The sequence below is a fragment of the Rosa chinensis genome, chromosome 5 (genome assembly GCF_002994745.2).
Source record: "Rosa chinensis cultivar Old Blush chromosome 5, RchiOBHm-V2, whole genome shotgun sequence".
In the NCBI taxonomy this organism is placed as follows: domain Eukaryota; kingdom Viridiplantae; phylum Streptophyta; class Magnoliopsida; order Rosales; family Rosaceae; genus Rosa; species Rosa chinensis.
Window position 1 is genome coordinate 81,944,533 of NC_037092.1, and position 13,798 is coordinate 81,958,330.

Consider the following 13,798-nt stretch of genomic DNA (forward strand, 5'->3'; position numbering starts at 1 on the left):
TCATTTTATTGCCTTTAATGCTTAAAGAAATATAGATCCTACAACACAACTATGCATTTTAACATCGTTATTCATTTAAGAAACGATGACTGATACTGTTTCACACATCGGTTTTCTGGTCTTCATCGATGACAATACTTATACTCGACATCGATCTCTATCTAAAACACGATGTGCACTAGTTTGTGGCACATCGGTTCCAACATAATAATTCGATCTCTTGTGGTTAATGGGACATCGATTTTCATTTTGAGACTGATGTATTTCTCTCAATGGACATAAGTTTTTATGGTTATAACTGATTTAAAATTTATGTATAGACATCATGTTCTTTAGATGAGGATGATGTCCACAAAATATGTAGTTGCTGCTATAAAATGCAATCCACATTTGACAAGAGTAATTTGAATGTTGGGGTATTATCTCCAAAATCATTATCCTTGACAGTTCACAAAATAGGCAAAATAAAACCTCAATTAACCTACTACAAGGCTAGCCTAGCAATTACTATTGCAATTTTGTTTACAATTGCTGCAGTCACTTCATCTACTACAAAAAGGTTAAACAAAAGCAGAGTCTGTAAGTAGTTGGCCACTTCAATAATAGTTTGTTCATTGTCTTCCCATCAGAGATGATGAAGTCAACATCGTCTACTGGTAACCCACAGTAAGATATAATAAACACGAACCTCTCTGGTGATTTGAAAGGATTATGAAGACCATGTTTGGGATACTTGGACAAGCTCTCCACAAAGGGCTGCAACAGAAGTCCAAAAGTCAAAAAGAATTAAGTAAAGGTACAGATACAACCATACAATGAAATTGAATAAGTACCTAAAGCAATAGCATTAATAGATTTTGATAAAAAGACAGTGGGTACTCCAACATGTTCTAAAGTATGAAGCGTAGGAAGTGATAGTTGAAGAGGGAGCACCAATGAAGGACGTTCTTCACTTTCGATTTTCATAGGAAATGATTGTGCCAGAGCTGGCTGCTCCCTAAACAAGCCTTCAAGAATAAGTGAAAAAACCCCCAAAAGTGAGACAACTTTGTAGAAGTTGCTAGGGTGTACTTGCAAAATTATAATAATATCATGCATAAAAATCTAACTCCAGACCGAAGAACTTGCCAACCATAACTGTGTTCAGAAAGGTATAGACATAGGTGCAGAAAAGACAAGACTTATATGTTCACGATTTTGTAATTACAAAGGATCTTTAGTAACAAAAAAGTTTCAGGGAGTGATACATGTGAAATATGAAACCAATCTATAGGAAAGAAACGCATTGTGATCACTAAAAACAACCATAATTTGAAAAGAGCAGATAAACACAAAGCACAGCAAATAGGCAACAAATGAATTACAAAGCAACACACAACACTAACAGATAAACACAACTCAAAGCAAGCACATGTAAACAAAGAACCACAGAAACCAAGACATAAACATGTAAGCAAAGCACATGATGTGGAAGACATATGATTTTGAGACTTTACCATTTCTTTTTTTATTTACTCGAAAAACTGCTTGTCTAACTTGTTGATACTAGAATAAATAGTTCTGAATTTTTCAGGCGGCACTCCACATATTTCCAACATTCCATCCAACAACTTTCGATGATTTAACTTAACCTGTGCAAGAAACACCAATAGGCAATTATAAAAATAATCTTCAGCCAGAAGATTAGGCATAAGAAGTCTGAAAATTAGTCTAGAAAACACTTCAACCACAATTATAAATCAAATGAAGAAAACTTGTTATATTGGCATAGCACCTCTTACAAGGTGAGGACAATAATTATGTGGCAGTCCATCTCTACATAAAGGTGAAGGGTATCAAAATTAAATATAATCTTGCTTCCATATACATAGCACCGAGAAAAAATCTTTGCTTCAACTCTCTCTACTACTACCAGATTAAAATAATATCATTTTGTTGCAATGATGAATCAGGCTTTAATGTCTTTCCCACTCAAAAACTTTACATCAACTATATAGGTTTAACATGAACCATATCTGATATCAGTGACCTATCAATGTAAAACTAATATCCACAAGGAGCACTGGGACTATCATCCATTAAGTTCTTCAACTTAAAAAGAAACTTTGTACAAAATGATGCACATCAAAGGAGACAGCCTCGAAATAAAGAGTTACCTCATAGTCTCCAATATTTAGGTCATCAAGAAGTTTTGTTAGCACATAGACAGCCTTGAAATCTGGTACCTTTTAAAGGATGTGATGCCATTCATAGCAACATACCTAGCAAATGGAACAGTTAAATCATATCGCAGTGAGGAAAGCTTTCCTCCTTGTCAACAAGATAAAACACAAAACACATCAGATGTGCAAACAACATGGCTAAATATAGAAACACTGTCTAAAATGTTATGTTTCCATGCCACTTCACATTACATGAAGCACGACAAGCAAAACTTGCCAGGACTTCAAGTCTTCGATTGAATTGAGAAAAGGTGAGATAGAGATAATTACCTGGTAAGCAAGATCATAAATCAATTTCGAGTCTTCCCCATATTTGCCCATGAGAGTGTCTCTTAATTCAAAAACTGGAGTATCCAGGGCTGTGGCATCATGCCTCTTAAAAACATCTTCTATTATCGAAAATGCTTTCTTTCTTATTGTCATTTGTTCTTTTGCAAAGTCACGAGTACCCTACCAAGCAGAATAATATGTCAACATGTGCTAGTAACTCCATTCATTACAACCCAAAAATCAGTATTAAAGAAAAAAAATCAGCAAAGGCAACTAAACTACTAACAAACTGACAGTATCCTGTTAGAATCTACAGACAATTATTATAAGTTGTAGCTAGATCAAACTTATTTGAGAATCTACTACCAAATTGATAGGATCTTGCTTTCATAAGAGATACCTCTGTCGCTCAAAGGATAATGTCATAGTTGCCCAGATATGAATAATAGTCCCTTTCCATACTCCAAACCATCAATGACAAAAAAATAGATTAGAGAAAAAGCATTCAAGATACAAATGAAAGCAAGATTCTAGTAATGCAACTACCTTTGGAAGCTTTGGGAGTCCTCATTTAGTCCTATATGCTATTATTTGCTCTTTTCATAACAACAACAACAACAGCTTAGCTCCTCACAAGTCACAACAAAGAGGATGACCAGAATGACCCAAACCCGAATGTAAATGAAAATTGGTAAAAAGCATTACCTTGAGATCATCCTCAATCTTTGCAACTTGAGCATGAATGCTGTCAATAACCTCCTTCAAAGGAGACATTGTGGGGAACTAGGATTCATCCCAGACGAACCTAGCATGAGAGAAACTCAAAATTCAGTGGGTAAACAAACACACACAAACATTATGGAAAAGCTAATGATAAGTGATGTAATGAATACCTAGTGAGGTATGAATCCACTGGAACTCCATCCACGGTAAGAGAGCTACTCTCGACTCCTAAAACCCTCTCTAGCTCCTCGATCTAACGCCTGATCTTATGAGAAACACCCTCTACACAGTTGTTGGACTGCAAATTGCGGAATTGCAATGTCAATGAATAGATCGAATAACATTGAAATTGCCAGCAATTACATCTGGAAAATTCAATTCGCATTCAATAATAATATAATATGTATCACAACAGCAGCATTATAACACACTAAATAACAAAATTGAACATAGAGAGGCTGCAATTGGGAGGATGAGGAGGAATACCTTTAAGAGATCGTCGCTGAGGGAGAGAAGAGAATCGAGGGTTCCGACGCGGAGATTGGGAATATTGAACTACAAGAATAATGAAACAAGATTTAACAAAACAAACAAGAAAGGGGAGGGAATGGTAGTCAGATCTTGGAAACTAGTTACTCTGTAGAGGGGAGTGTCGAAGGAATGCTTGGAGATTTGATCCTGGAGGCAGTTCCATAAAGACGACGCCGAGTTTTGGACAGGCAGAGACACCACCCAGTACCTGCTCGCCATTCTTTCAATTTCTTTCCTCTCTCTTCTCCTCTTACTAAACTCCTATCTATCGCTGGCATTTGGTGCTCGAAGTCGCACCCACCAATTGAGGAGGATAGACTCCTTGGAGGGCGGTTGGGGTTCGGATCTCGGAGCAAAGACATGGTGGCGTTGGACGAGAAGCACCGGCAGAGGCGATGACGCCGGTGAGGGGACGGAGGCGGCTAATGAAGGAGAGACAGTAGCCGCGGAAAGAGAGAAGGAGGAGAACTCTAGGGTTTTAAGGAAGAGCGAGAGAGAAAGAGCTGAACCCGGAGAACGAGCTCAGGTCGGAGAACGAGCTCAAGGCGGCTCAGATCGGAGAATAAGCTCTAGGCGTTGAAGGAGGTGCTGGTGTTAATCATAGTTAAGTGAGAGTTAGGTTTGAAAGTTTCAGACAAAGTGAAAAAAGTCCAGTGTTGGAGGGAATGAAAGATTAGTCCCCCCGCGTTTCTAAAATTTTTAACTTAGTCCCTCCGCAAATTTTTCAAAATTTTTGAATGAGACTTTACACATCGGTTAATTTAACGACCGATGTTTATAATCACAATAGAAATCGATATTTCATAAACCGATGTTAGGATGTATTTTTTACATCGCGTGCAATTCCGACCGATTTAATAGTGGTGATGTCTGATGGCACAATTCTAGTAGTGTACGTTTCAATTTAGATTGTGTTGCAATCCTAGGATTGTTGTGTGATTGAATATGTCTTACTTGACTTCTACTTTTATGTTCTTTATTTTTCTGGGATTCATTGTCTCGCTTCAATCCTGAAAATTAAGCTGTTGAGTTTTGAAAAAGTTGTGGGTTTTACTGGATCAGCCTATTCACCCACCGTTGTTCTTCAACAGTGGAGAAGAACAACATCAGTGTGATCAGACAACTGTCTAGAGAGAGGTCTAGCAAGAATAGTCGAGGTCAGCGATTGTAAGTCAATTGTACTTGTATCTTTCCATTAAGTGAGTTGATTTTCATTAGGACCTTCAAGAGTTACGGCCTCACAATTATTATCTCATTTTGAGGGTTTTACTACACAAACAATTTTTGTGTGATTGAATCTCTCTTACTTGACTTCTACTTAATTATGTGTTCTTTATTTTTTTTAGATTCCTTGTCTCTCTTCAATCCTGAAAATTAAGCTGTTGAGTTTTGAAAATGTTGTGGGTTTTACCGGGTCATCCTATTCACCCCCGGGGCCCCCTCTCCAACCCCGTGGGGCTAGGTTTATTTCCATCCGAGTATTTTCAATGTGTCAATACTCGATGCATTAGAGAGCTGGCCATCATCCTCATCGATCATTGTCGAATTTCCCTAATCCTCCTCCTAGTTAAGGATCCTTTGCTTGCTAGATTTGAATAGATGGTATGCAGTTTATAATCTTTTAGTGGTGGTTTTGTTGGAAGCTATGTATAACTTCCTTCCTCTCTATTATCATGCATGTCAGAATCCCACTCCAATTTATATGCATGATTGAGGAAGAAGAAAGCTAGCTAAATTTTTCTACGTTTCAATTTTTGTTCATCTGCCTTTTAGTAGTACTACTTTCTTTCCGATAGTATGGGATAATGTTAAATTCATCGTCAATTTAAAAAGATTTGGATCCTTCCGGCACATTTTTGCTTTGTTTCCAATATACAGTTTCTCTATCGTTCATAAAACTCGAATACGAACATACATTATTACATCGTCGGACAAATATTAGATTTAGACCCCGAACCTTATATCCCCTGTTAGAAAACCTAATGAACAAGACATTACATAGAAAACCTTGTATGTACAACATATACACTTAAGTATAAGTATTTGTTGGAGTTTGTATTTAAAATAAGTTTAAATACTTATCCTATCTGTTTAGATTTATTTGAAATCAAATTAGGACAGTTGCAACTTGCAAGAAGTTATATATTTGAAATGGCAGTTAAAGGGTGATGGCAGTTTCTTGATGGAAGAAACTGTTATTACATTGCTATATATATAACGTTTTGGTCCCTTCTGATACACAATTTGTTCTCATAAATTAGTCCCATCCTCTTAGTAATACTGGAGGTGGAATCAGGAGAAGACTAAGATGAATGATTCAAGAGCATCATGTAAGATTCCTTCACATATTGTACAGTTTATATACATTGCAGATATCAGGAGAGATATGAAGTTTCAGTCCTATATTAGGATACAACTAGTATATCACTCCTAAATAGTTCATCCATATATTAGGATAGATATGTTTCTGCAATCCTAATATGCTTTGCGTTTACTATTGCAATCCTAAATAAAGTTTACGTATATAACATTGTTTACATGTGCTTTTTCTGAGATAGATTTATATCATTAGATTAGTGTAGTTCTAACATCCCCTGCTTAGGGATGCAGATGCTATCATAGATAGAGATACTAGTTATAAATAACCCCATTATATTGGCCTATAACTTACAAATTGACCAAATAACTAGTAGATTGGGGACGAAGGTTTGGAGCTTTTAATCCCAGCCAGCACCCTCTACAACTAAAATTCTAACGTCATGGTACGACACTCCATCCTAAAAGCAGAAGCTGTAATGGAATGAGCCGATATTGAAAAGAACCTGGCATTCATGAACGCCTCTCGAATTATATTTTAAGGTTCATTCGGATCCTGTACCATGCACCCTCTTTTTGCAGATGCCGACGACCTTTCAACCTTGTTCATCAAACAATGGGCGGAGATCTTTACTCCTTTGCCTCATTTGTTCGCACACCTCTGCCATATATATCAAGTCTTGGATCAAATGGATTTAAGTGGCGTCTCTCTTTTGCTCTGCTTGTAGAAGCTAATAACTTTTTGCTTCTGCCTTATCTTTGCGTGTTCTTATGGAATTTAGCTATATTTATGTAAACCTGTAGTGCACCAAAACCACGAAATTAGTAGATTCAGCTACCACGAATGATTTACAGCTTTAGTACGGGAATAACGTTTTGGTTCACTCGTTGGCGCGCTCTTTAGTATTAACTGTAGATGGTTCTAGAGCCTAGTGGCTCTTAGACCATTTTTTTTTTCTTCATTTTTGTAAAAGAGCCTAGTGGCTCTTAGACCATTCTTGAACAAGCAAACAAAGGGCCAGTTTTGAATTATTGTATCACTTTTAAATTTTTTATTTATTTTTTCATGAAAAAAGTTTTGAAACTTTTGTTAAAAATATTTGAACATAAAGAAGTAAAGAAATTTATTTATATAAAAAAAAAGAGTAAAGAAATTATTGCTATAACACAAAGACCAAAAAAAATAAAAAGTTAGTTGAGAAAATTATGTCCTGAATCATGATTGATGCGAAACAAGAACAAATAACTCATCTTTTTTTTTTTTAGAATGAAAAAAACTTTTTATTCCAAAATAACACGATTACATAAAACGGGAATGACCGATGGTGGACATAAGTTCCCCACTCTCCTCCCTAAGAACAACCTCATTTACGGGTCCGTCATCCACAATGACATCCATGAGCCAAACAGGCCCAACTCCTAACCAAACTGATCCGTAAATGAGGTCCTCAACTCGGGCTATAGCATAAGACCACTTCCGAGAGTCACGATAAATCCCTACGGCTAACATTACGAACAGCCACTTCCCCTTCATCAACACCGTGTCCCAAATCAACCAGACCACGTGCAAGAGCAAGTCACTACTACATTGACAACAAGAAAACACCGAGAGTAAATCTTTAGCTATAACTATACCTAGGTAATCCTTCAATTTCAATTCATTCGATATTATATTTATTTTTCATTAACCAATCATAAATGATAAATTATTTAAAATAGCTAAAAATGTTTGAGCGAGTTTTGAAAATTGGTCGCTAAAATAGCTTTTATTTTTCATTCATCTCTACTATTATAAATGGAGGCTCTCTTTTGGTGCCAAGGAGCTTCATCAAATTTTAAAATTTCCATAATATCCTTACATAACATAATTATGAAATTAAGCCAATAAAATATGAATAGACAAAAGTGTAAAATTGAAGAGTAACCAAACCACAACTATTCTATGTCGAAAAAAAAAAAAATAACCACTATTCTTTAGTCAACCCATTTTTCATTAACCTCATAATATCAACCGCAAAAAACGCAGACACATTGGGACAATTCTTAGGTTCGCCCCTTGGGTGAATGAGCATATTCACCCTCACTTGCGATTAACGTATAATAACCTTATAATTTTCTAATCTAACCATTTATGTCGTATAACGTAATATAAAGATTAGTTCTGTAAAAAATCAATCAAATTGAAGACTTTTTAGTTATTCATTTCTATGAAATACATGGACGGTTCACCATAATAGTAGTAAGTGTTGTTAGAACCATCAATTTGTTTGATTCAATTAGATAATTAAAAGATTTCCGATTAAATTGATTTTTTTACAAAAAATGATCTTTAAAGGCTAATCTAAGATTTGGACTGTTAGATTATAAATTTATTAAATAAAAATATTTTAATCGACAATAAGGAAAATATGCTCATTCACCTTACGGGTGAACCTAAGAATTGTCCGACACATTGCTAGTATTAATTAAGTCAATAATACTTGTAATAAATTTTCAAAGGGTCTTTCTAAATGTACCCAGCAAATTTTTATATAGACCCAGCAAATTTAATTGTTTATAAATATTTTTAATTAAACCACCTAATTTCCCAAACTGTCCTTATCTTGTACCCAACAAAGGACGAGTGCTAAGCCCATTGTCTCCCATTCAAACTTTTACAAGAGAATCAATCAAGGGAATTATAGGCACAACTTTACTTAGATGAGTTCGGCTTCACTGCTACCTCAGAATTTTCCATCGGAGAGACGAGGCTTTGGCCGTGGTTGGTGAGAGAGATGGAGGACAAAAATTAAATTGCTGGCGCTTGGTTTCGGGTTCTGGGATTTTGGGTGTGTTCGATTAGTACCAAAATGGGTTTCTTAGACCAAAGAATGGCTTGTTCTGGGTTTGGGTGTTATGGTGTATACAGGTGCCAAATGGGTTTCGGTGTGCTCTGGGGGGATTTTGCTATTGGAATCTTTTGGGTCATTTTGCTTGCTGTTTCAGTTCTAAATGTTACTCCTCTTTGATCAAAGGGTGATATTTTGGAAGACCTGGAAAATGAGCCGAAGAAGGATATGTTCATGTTATTTGTCGATCCAGAAGATGCACCGAATGAACCTGGATAAGTTGCAGCTCAACTTTGTTTTACTTTGTGTGCCAAGTACATTTTGTTAGTTGCTAAACATAAAGAACATTTTCTTAAGCATGCTCCCATGTTCGTATAGGTATGTAGATATCGGGATCGTTTTAGGAATTCCAGAAACTGCCGAAGAAGATTGGTATGAAGCTGGGAAGTTTTCATCGCCTCGTTGGCTTGTTTCTTTAGCTGGGTACAAGAAAAGGTTAATATGAGAAGTTAGGTGGTTTAATTAGAAATATTTATAAACAAATAAATTTTGCTGGGTCTATATAGAAATTTGCAAGGTACATTTAGAAAGACTCATTTTCAAAAACCTACTATTTGCCCTTCCCCTATTTATTAGAGTATTAGACTCTAATAATACAAAATATAATTTACAAAGGATGAAACGGTAACTTACACAAGAAAAAAAAAAAAAAAAACCTATAATTCGTGGAACACAATGCCTAGATCCCCAAACTCACAACAAACACTGAAATACTGGACTCTGCTCTCTTCTCTTCTCTCTCTCTCTGCAATTGAATTCAACTCGGGCGAGTGAGTCATGGGCGGCGAGTTGCGCTACGAGATCGCGCAGAACGCGTACATAAAGCTTGTGCTACACGCGCTCAAGCACAAGACCTCCGCCGTCAACGGCATCCTCGTCGGCCGCGTCTCCCCCAAAAACGACGTCGTCGAGATCACCGACTCCGTCCCTCTATTCCACTCCCAGCTTGGCCTCCTCCCCCAGCTCGAGATCTCCCTCATCCTCGTAAGTCTCACGATTTCAAATTCACACTTTTGCTTCGAATTGAATTGTGCGTCTTGATTTTTGATTCATGGTTTGATGATTGGTTTCAGATTGAGGAGCATTTTGTTACTAAAGGACTGAGCATTGTGGGATATTTTCACGCAAACGAGAGGTTTGATGATCATGAGCTTGGAAGCCTCGCCAAGAATGTTGGTGATCACATTTATCGTTACCTTCCTCAAGCTGCAGTGCTCTTGGTGTGTGATTTTTGTCTATTTATGAAGTTCCGGTTTTTCGTTTCGAGAGATTGGAGTTTTATTTTGTGTCTCTGCGTGTATGTATTTTCAGTTAGATAACAAGAAGCTTGGAGCTTTGTCAAAGACCAAGGACCGGAGCCCCGTGGTCCAGGTTGGTATCTTAGTGTGTATCATTTGCTTTTGTCTTAGTGCATGATATGCTGGGTGTTTGATTCTATTTTGTTTTCGTGTATGAACTGGGTGTAGTATGATGTTTAGTTAAAAATGTAGAGGATTCATGTGTGGTAAGCATTTCTAGGCTTTCTAGTGACTGTGAATGATTGAAGTTGATTGCTGGGATGAAGAAGATAATTGAATTATGTGTTTGTAGTCACATGAAACGTTTTAGATATCTTTTCTAGCATTTTGATAAAGTCCTCAGAGAGCTCAAGTTTGTCTATGAAGTGGATCCATAGACTTTCAGGTCAATCCAACGATAGGGGTACATGAGGTTACCTTTTGTCGTAAAAGCATACCTAGCTTTGCTCTTTATCTGAGCTAATGAATTCATATCAATCAGACAAAGCTATATTAGTGATACTGCTCTTCAATTGAGGAATCGTGTGGGTGGGAGGGGACTGAATCATTCATTCATTCATCAGATATGTCTTCTTCCGTGATTCATTTCGTATCAACTCTAATTAGTTATCAAAAAGCCTACTTTACAAAGGAAACGTCGTTTCCCCGTAACTGGCCGCATCGCTGTCACCTTCCCTTCTGCCCATCTGCACATTATAGTTTTCATTTTATTAGTTATAGTTAAGATGTCATTTGAAGAACATACCTTTTTGTTTTCTTGCTTTATCAGCTGTTGCTGAGATAGGCAATAGAAACAACCACCCAGTTCATAATTTTCCAATTTCTGATCTACACTCTATGTTATGTGGGCAACTCATATTTTTTCTGTAGATTTCTCTATAATATGTAAGATATATCAGAACTTTTCATAACAATTCTGTTCACTGCATCTTTTTTTTTTTTGGGTGAATTCTTTCTTGAAGTAGATGGGGCTATGCCATCAGTCGGCAGCTCCATTAAATCCCATGTGAAGCATGTTAAACCAAGCATATGCTTCTTTTACTATTTAAGTATTGTTGGAGAAGAATCAGTGGAGCAGATTACAGTAGTTCTTACTCATTTTAAAAGCATAAGCTTTTTGTTTTGCTCCTTTTTAGTATAAAATTCCCTTTTGGTTTCCCATTTGGGTTTGACAATGTAGGTTATATATGCCCAACCACTGAATTACCACTTTTTCTTTAGATGTAGTTACTTTCAAAGTTTACTTCTGTTTATTGTCATAAGAATTGTACAGACCAAAAAACAAAAATTGTCATAAGAATTGAATGGTTCAGACACCTATAGGTTCTATCTGCAATATTCATGGACCTTGCTTTATTCTATGCAACACAGCAGCAATTACAAGTTTCTTTATAGTAATGGTTTTAGTGTTGTGGTTGTGGTATTATACTCTTAGGAGTTTGCACCATAAAATATGCTGACTGTCTTGAGAAAAGGGTAATAATATCTGTTTTCTTGGGTAATGAATGGAATATTGAAAATACAAAATGATTGAAATATTTGAATTACATATAAGTGTCTATTGTTATTGTTCTTACTTCTCGGCAGTAGGTTATTTTGGGCAATGAGAGAGAGAGAGAGCTGTACTCTACTTTTGGTTATCATGACTTTTTGTAGTGGGGGCATTTTTTGAAGCAACACTAGGAAGCTACTGCCTCCTTAAGTGTGACATACCCTTGAATGAATTTGGTGTCATGAACACCAAACAAAGCCCTTTAAGGCAGGGTACTATATTCTGTTAGAGGCTGAGTGCTATTTAATCACCTTTAGAAATAAGGAGTTCAAAATCATATCAAGACAAAAGTAGTCAGATACCAGTACGCTAGCAGCTGAAAGTTTGTCAACAAGGAAACAGTAATCAGTAAACAATTCATCTCTTGGTCACAACAGGAGTGTTTCATTCCCCACTTTACAGCACATGATCAGAGGCTGTAATCTTATTATTAGTCTGATAACTTGATTTTTCACTTGAAGATTTTGGGACTGGAATGCATGTCTAATATAGTTTTAAAGCATTATTATTATTATTATTATTATTTTTATAATCTCTGCTCTTTGTATGCTTTAGGTGTTAGCTTGATATACATTGTTGGTTAATTCTTCAATAGTTTAAGCTTCTGAGACACTTGGGTATCTTACAATTATTTGATGGAAATCTATTTCTGATTTTGGAGAAGAGAGTAGGATACAATTAGATTCATCTTGCAGGTTACTTGATTGAAACCTTAGTGTTGTTACATCGAACAATCTAACACTGAAATCTCGGTGGTAAACTAGGACAGAACTTGAATACTGATTGTAACTATAGCAAGAGATATGATCCAGATCATCTTTTCTTTGTATATGAATTTCCTTTAACTATTCAGATTACCAGTTTTTTTTTTTTTGGTTATGAAAAATGAGCACTGTTAATGATATCATTGAATCAACAAAGTATTCTATGTTATTCACATGCCAACTAATAAAATCATCCATGTTCGACCATCCAGTTCAAACCTCTTATCCTAAACTCTGAGTCTCTCTTTCGCTTTGTTCGGTTTGATGACTAGTTTAGTATTCTGATCTTGGAAAATCAAACGAATAAAAACTAACAAACCAGTTTATTTAAGTTAAGAAAATAAAAAGACAGTATATGTCACTTGAGTGAAGAGCCATTGGTACATAAAATGACAACGATTGGTATTTTAGATGATCTTTCTTCTGTGGTGTGATTCACATGTTTCTTTATTGTTAGTCCTTCACATAGTTACGTGTCCAGATTATGCATATCGAAGCCATCTTTACCTACTCTCATCCTTCTCCTATATTAGCTTTGTTTTCTGTTCCTTTGTTTTACATGGTTTTGTTAATTTTGGTAATTATTTGTCATGGGAATTCTCCCTCGTAATTACTTTCAGCTTTTATGTTTCTAATCTTCTTTATTTTATGAAAAAATCAGCTTTACACAAAAGATGCATCGAGGATTTGGAAGCTAGTTGGATCAGATGGAAATCAGTTAACGATCAAGGAGCCCTCAGCAAATGTTGTTCTACTGGATCACATCTCAACTGAAAAATGGCAGGATGTTGTAGATTTTGATGATCACCTTGATGACATTAGCAAGTGAGTGCAATACAACAGCGTATCTCTTATCCTCAAGAATTTTCTTTCACGTTTAGGGATCAAAATTAATGCTGATTGAAAAATTGATGCAACAGGGATTGGCTGAACCCAGAGCTCTTCAAGTAAACTAGGCATTAATAGCTTCATCCTGGGCATCAGAGGACAAGGCACGACTGGTCAAAGAAATCAGCTAGACCGACCTGAAGCTCATTGGTTTCTTGTTTTCTGAGAATTTTTCGAGATGTAAAAAACTGGATAACCGAACAAAATGTCTCTGAACTCGAATGGTATATTTGTGCCTCAAGAGCATTTCAATTGTAGCCTATGGTTGTAGAACTGAACAAAATGTCAAAAAATGTGACAAAACTTAGTAGCTGGTGAAAGGTTTTGAGTTTAATTCCTTGGTGTT

At 36.2% G+C, this 13,798-nt stretch overlaps 3 protein-coding genes across 3 annotated transcripts; 1 reads left to right on the top strand and 2 right to left on the bottom strand.

Moving 5' to 3' along the window:
• Positions 1 to 1,511: 1,511 nt before the first annotated feature.
• LOC112164245 (histidine--tRNA ligase, cytoplasmic-like) lies at positions 1,512 to 3,266 on the bottom strand. The gene is made up of 4 exons (XM_024300469.1): positions 3,198 to 3,266; positions 2,493 to 2,672; positions 2,157 to 2,225; positions 1,512 to 1,631 (listed from the first exon to the last, which is right to left on the bottom strand). The coding sequence occupies exons 1-4, from the start codon at positions 3,264 to 3,266 to the stop codon at positions 1,512 to 1,514; spliced, it is 438 nt and encodes a 145-aa protein (XP_024156237.1).
• A 188-nt stretch (positions 3,267 to 3,454) lies between these two features.
• On the bottom strand, positions 3,455 to 3,988 carry LOC112202730 (V-type proton ATPase subunit C-like). The gene is made up of 3 exons (XM_040505421.1): positions 3,852 to 3,988; positions 3,702 to 3,770; positions 3,455 to 3,513 (listed from the first exon to the last, which is right to left on the bottom strand). Exons 1-3 carry the CDS (start codon positions 3,963 to 3,965, stop codon positions 3,469 to 3,471), a joined length of 228 nt encoding a protein of 75 aa, XP_040361355.1. The 5' UTR covers positions 3,966 to 3,988; the 3' UTR covers positions 3,455 to 3,468.
• A 5,645-nt stretch (positions 3,989 to 9,633) lies between these two features.
• On the top strand, positions 9,634 to 13,784 carry LOC112166965 (ER membrane protein complex subunit 8/9 homolog). Its single transcript, XM_024303902.2, has 5 exons — positions 9,634 to 9,934; positions 10,024 to 10,170; positions 10,262 to 10,321; positions 13,226 to 13,389; positions 13,485 to 13,784. The coding sequence occupies exons 1-5, from the start codon at positions 9,728 to 9,730 to the stop codon at positions 13,513 to 13,515; spliced, it is 609 nt and encodes a 202-aa protein (XP_024159670.1). The 5' UTR covers positions 9,634 to 9,727; the 3' UTR covers positions 13,516 to 13,784.
• The last annotated feature ends 14 nt before the right edge of the window (positions 13,785 to 13,798 follow it).